Source organism: Arachis hypogaea, chromosome 15 (genome assembly GCF_003086295.3).
Source record: "Arachis hypogaea cultivar Tifrunner chromosome 15, arahy.Tifrunner.gnm2.J5K5, whole genome shotgun sequence".
In the NCBI taxonomy this organism is placed as follows: domain Eukaryota; kingdom Viridiplantae; phylum Streptophyta; class Magnoliopsida; order Fabales; family Fabaceae; genus Arachis; species Arachis hypogaea.
This window is the reverse complement of record NC_092050.1, coordinates 155,211,574-155,217,690: the sequence shown is the minus strand read 5'-3', so window position 1 is coordinate 155,217,690 and position 6,117 is coordinate 155,211,574. Positions and strand designations below refer to the sequence as shown.

Genomic DNA, 6,117 nt, shown 5'->3' with positions numbered 1-6,117 from the left:
CAAGTTTTGGAATTTGTAATTATCAATTATTAGTCATCATTAATATTTTTAATGGTGTAAAATTTTATCTCATAATAAAAAATTATTTACTTTTTTTTTTGCTAGTTAAATATTAGTCAAATTTTAATAAAACTGCCGGCCTCCTAGATTTTCTCAATTTTTTATACAATTTATAAAGGTTAGACACAAAAATATACTTAAAAAAATGGTGAGAATCGTCAAAAATCAAAGGTGTTGTTATGTTCTTATTATAACAAATTGTATATGTATCATGTATCGTTATTAAAATTTATTAAATGTATATTATAGTAATAGTAATACATATGAAATTAATCAAAATAATAAGTATTTTATTTCATGGAAATAAAAGACAGTTTAGACCAAAAAATTTATGTGCAAAATTCCTCGATCTTTTTTATATTTATAATTTATAATTTCCCTAAAAGAGAAAAAAAAAAGAAGAAAATTGTGAATATGAATTGTTTTTTTAGTTTTACACTGCCAATTGATTGAATAAGAAAAAAATTCATATTTTATAGCGCAATTCAATCGATTGTGTAACATTTACAATCAATTAAATTATAAAAAAATTCATATTGTCAAGCGAAATTTAATTGATTGAATTACCAACAAACACAATTTCACTAATTTATACAATGTAATGAATCAATGATTAAAAAAAACTCGTTAATTCACGTTACTAAAATATTTATGGAAATCACGATTAATGGAAGATGTATTTCGTTGTTGTTTTTGTTTTTAATTGTTAATAATATTATAAATGAATAATAAAATAATAAATTATAAAATAGAGGATAGATTTTATAATTAAATAATATATAAAGGATTAAATTTGTAATTAAAATTAAATAAAAATTATTTAGTAATTATTAAAAACTTAAAAAATATGTTTTATTATTGGACCATTTAATAGTCCAAATATTGTAAAACCATCGAATCCTATCCCTTCACAATGTAATACAAATTAGTCTATCAAACCAATTTCAACTACCAACATGAATATTAAAATTAGTTTTCATCTTAGAAAGTTTACACACTTTTTTCATACCCAGTTTAAGTACGATACAAAAGCTTTATGTACATCTTACATTTAAATTTTTATCTTTACTAATCAATTAATTTCTTTCGTGAAAGAGATGAGGCTTTCCTTATAAATCCATGTACTAAATATGAGTGTTTTGATATTAATATTGTGAATTACTTTGCCCGTGATGACATCAAAAGAAGCCAATTCATTGCTGTCATTTCTGATAAAAAATATTACATCACATTTGTTGCCCATTCTCACGGTTGGTATACGAAGATCGGAAAAAGGTCCAAGTGTAAATGTGAAAAGCTTCACCCAAGATTCTTTCACACCAACTTCACCCAAAATGGACATTTCAATGCGACTATCCTCATCAAAAGAAGAAATCAGAGTAACAGACTCGTTGAGCACTACCAAAGATCTCGTAGGGTGAGCATCATTTATTTGCAGCCAAACAATTGATGTGGTTTGAAACGTTTCGGTGCTAAGATTAAATGACACAAGTACCTGTTCTTCGAATCCATTAGTGACAAACTCGCTACCCCACCAATGACATACTCCATTCAAGTACACTACAGAAGCTTTATTTATATTTGTCGTCTTAGTCATTTCAAGATCAAGCTTCTTCCAACAATTATTTTTTAGACTATAAATTTGCCAAATTCTTAGAGTAGGCTCTTCTAAGAACATTCCATTATAAACATACATATAATATGCACAATGAATCACTTTATAGTCATCATTCACATTATCATAACCAAAACCCTGAACTGTTACATGACCATGAAAGCCGGGCTCATCATTAATAATAATACTCGGAGGAATAATTTTACGCTCGTCGGTTTTAGGGTTCCAAAGTCCTATTTCTATATTAGTACCAGCTTCTACATAGTGACATATAATGCCATTAACACAGTCTAGAACACAGCCAGGATCATCATACCCCTCAAACAGACTTGGCATAGCTAATGTAACTATATTTTCATATCTCTTTCCAGAAAGCAAATGTACATTATTTCCATAAACGTTTCCAGTGCTTTTGGAACACTCTCTCCATAGAAGCAGAGGCGATGAATGAGCAGATTTAGATTTTAAATTCTTATAGTACATGCTCTTAAAATCAGGATTCTTAAGTAAATTTAGCCAAGACTTTTGCACACAATTAAATCGCTTCAAAGATTTAACAGGTAATTTTGCTAGAATTTCCAATGCAAGATCATTAGGAATCTGATCGCTGTGGTTTGCCATTTACATAAAAAAAAAAAAAAGATGAAAACAAATAAAGGATAGGATCTTGCGCTTGTGTTGTGCCTTGCAAAATATAATAAAAAAAATTAGAATGCAACATACAAGTTTAGAAAATTTTAATGGTATTACGTTTTTATCGCTCTAGAAAGTTTAGAAAGTTTTAATGGTATTTGTTTCTCTCCTAATCAAGATCTCTAATATATAGGACTACATATCAAACCAATCAAATTGATTGATCGAAAATATATATCACAAACTTAAATAGGATAAAAAGGAAGCCGACATAACTTGTGAGCACTTGAATTGTATTTGTAATCACAAACATAAATATATAACTATTACTCATTACACTTAGTTTATTTCTAAATAATATTGGATTCTACTAGTTAAAAAAAAAATAAAGAGCCTAAACTAGAAATAACTTAATTTAGATTAATTATAGAATAAAAAACCTAAACTAAAAATAGCTACTTGTCATTGATGTTTTGCATGTACAAAATAATAAAGTAAATAGATCTTAAAAGAGATCTTAATTTAGATTAATTATAGTATAAAAATGTAAATTTATATAAAAAATACAGGGATTTATTTTAAACCATAAAAATTATTATTTATAGTACTAATAACACTATTAGCATAACATGACTGTTTTCAACTACAAAAATATAATGTGTACAAAATAAATTTTTAAATAAAAGAGATGTATTTTTTATTTATTTAATTATTATTACAGTGTGATAAATATGGATCAATTATTGATTTTTAAAAATAAATAAATATAAAAATATATTTTATCATCTTCTAGATTATTATTAGGAAATTTCAGGAAAGAATTATAATAAAAGAACACATAACTAAAAAAACGATAAAATTTTATGTCCAATTCAAAATTTTAAGACATTAAATTAAGGTTTAATTATTCTGTTGGTCCCTATAGTTTCACTAAATTTTTAATTAGGTCCCTATACTTTTTTTCCTTTCAATTGGATCCCTACACTACTATAATTTTGTAATTAAGTCCTTCCTAGTGTAAAAAATATTAGAGTTAACTGAATATTTATTCGCAAATTGAAGGTATTTATAATTAAAAACTTAATTAAATCTTTGACCGCATGCATTCTGGTAAAAATATTATGTTAATTTTAATATTTTTAACATGAAAAGGATGTAATTACAAAATTAAAAGCAGTATAGGGACCCAATTGAATGGAAAAAAAGTATAGGAACCTAATTAAAAATTTGGTGAAACTATAAGGACCAACAGAGTAATTTAACCTTAAATTAATAAGTCTTTTATTTTATATACTCTTTGCTTATTCATATTTTTTTTTATGTGAGATTAATTTTTTATATTCGTCACCTTTACAACTTTAATAATAGTATAATAATAAAATAATAAAAAAATTAGACGTAGAAACGTTTCGTAATTAGATGTATCATTATTCGACTTTTAAATTATTATTATAGACATATTTACTCGATTAAAAATTGACATATTATTATATTCTTTAATTATATAACATTGTCATTCTGGTATATTTTTTGTTAAATTTAAAATTATTCAATTTTTTAAAACTGATATTTATAATTATTTCAATCTTATATATTAATGATTGTTGTCAATTGATCATGATAAAGGTATTACTTGAAACCGAAGTGATAATATAATAGTAAAAATAATAAAAAATAAACAAAAATAAAACAAATTGTAACCAAACTCCATGATGATTGATAAGCAAATTGCAAAGCCTAGTGGACATATCATATGATCATGTTCTATATATATAGATAAATGCAGTAATTGAAAGATCATGTTCTAGCCTATATTATATATGGAATAATTTTTTAAATAAGATAATAATAGTAATTAACTACAACGAGCACTTACGCACATGTCATGCATGATAATGAATATGCATGTCTAGACATGCATTCTAATTCTTTGTCATCTGATTTATCTCAAACATCATCATTAAATTTGAGGATCTATTTAAGATAACAATAGTAAGGACAAGAATCCTTGAATATATAGGAGTAGGGTGGAAACAGAATGTGAAAATATTTGGGAGTGATAAATACTTTTTTTAGATATTTTTATTATTTAAAAAAAATTAAATTATTAAATTATTTTTTATTACTTTATACACTAATTTATATTTCTATTACATATTACAATTCTGTATTATTAATTTTTTTTAACTTGTCAGTTATATGATAAAGAAAATAATATAAATTATTAACGACTTCTATATTATCATAACTACTTATTAATGCATATAATAGATACGATTGAACGTAATCCAAGGAATAAATAATAACAAAATTTAAACATATTCTGAATTTATAAAATATAATTGATTTATAAATACACCACAAAAAAATTATTGAGTAAAGTATTGTTTTTGTCTCCAACGTTTGGGGTAAGTCTTATTTGTGTCTCTAACGTTTAAATCGTCCTATTTGTATCATTAACGTTTATAAAAGTGATTCAATGTTATCCTACTATCAATTATACTAACAAATTAGATTATATTTTCCAATTATTCTCACTTGTATGTATTCATTCTCAATTAGGTCTCACTTGGATGTGTTCGATTTTAATATTATACCCATTATTTGTGTTTAGATTCAATTATGTTTCTAGAAAAGTGAATTATGTAAATGTTGTAGGAATTAGTTTCAACTTTCGATGAACTATTTTTCGGAGTGGATCATCGATTCTATCCCAGACATTTGTATTCTAATTTCAAGAAGCGATTTTTAAAATTCAAACTAAAGCGTTCATGATGTGTAATTGACGGCAGGATAATATTGAATTACTTTTACAAATGTTAGAGATACAAATAGGACGATTTAAACATTAAGGACACAAATAGAATTTACCGCAAACGTTGAGACAAAATCAATACTTTACTCAAAATTATTCTATGCACTGAAATACTACAGTAGCTTTTTCCTTTTCCATTTGTGTGGTGTGTGGTGTGTGTATGTAAGGAGAAAGGGGTAAATGAAGGAAAGAAAGGAACTATAATGCGGATGGTACTCTAAAATCAGTTTAAATATACAGGACAAATAAAGAAAAATAGGAAAAATCCTAACAAGTCACTGGATATTACCAACTTAATTCACCACTAATTCTAAATCCTTACCATGACTAATCCTATAATCTACTCCTCAAATTTAATTCTAACAAGTCACTGAATATTGCTAACTGACCACTCCAATTCACTTTCCTTAAAAAATGGTATAAAAGTTTTTACTGTTTCCTTCTCTATAAAATAATTTAATAATTATATACAATTAAAAAGATACACTTAATTTAAGATAACGAGAGTGATACATAAAAAATTAGAAGATTTTAGGTTTAATATATGTAGTGATAAATATAGTTTATTAGTTTAAATATAAATATATATTTTCATATAGTTATCAATAAAATTTTATCGTGCTATTAAAATAATTTGATTTTTTGTAATTATTATTAACTTTAAAAACTATATATTATTATAATAATAATAGCATACAAATTTTACACTTCTATCATGATTATTCAAATATTCGAATGGTCTTAATGCATTAAACTTAATTTTATATTACTAGGTATAGTTTAATTTGCTCCAATTTCTTCTACGTATTCTAAAAAAGTAGCAACTCATGCTACTTCTAATAATAATTTATTGTCCGTTCAGTACTTCAGTTTACCAACATGCTACTTTTTGTGCGGAAAGTATTTTTTTTAGTATAAGAAATTCGGTAAATAATTATAGTATTGAAAGAATTTTAAGTATATTACCTATATCAGTGTTTTAATAAAAAATATA

At 24.8% G+C, this 6,117-nt stretch overlaps 1 protein-coding gene across 1 annotated transcript; it reads right to left on the bottom strand.

The window, feature by feature from the left end:
* Positions 1–958: 958 nt before the first annotated feature.
* On the bottom strand, positions 959–2,308 carry LOC112749349 (F-box/kelch-repeat protein At3g06240-like). The gene has a single exon (XM_025797605.2). The coding sequence runs from the start codon at positions 2,294–2,296 to the stop codon at positions 1,133–1,135; it is 1,164 nt and encodes a 387-aa protein (XP_025653390.1). The 5' UTR covers positions 2,297–2,308; the 3' UTR covers positions 959–1,132.
* Positions 2,309–6,117: the final 3,809 nt, after the last annotated feature.

Coding starts and splice junctions, on each gene's coding strand:
- LOC112749349 (XM_025797605.2), bottom strand. CDS start 2,296: ATGGCAAACCACAGCGATCAGATTCCTAATGATCTTGCATTGGAAATT.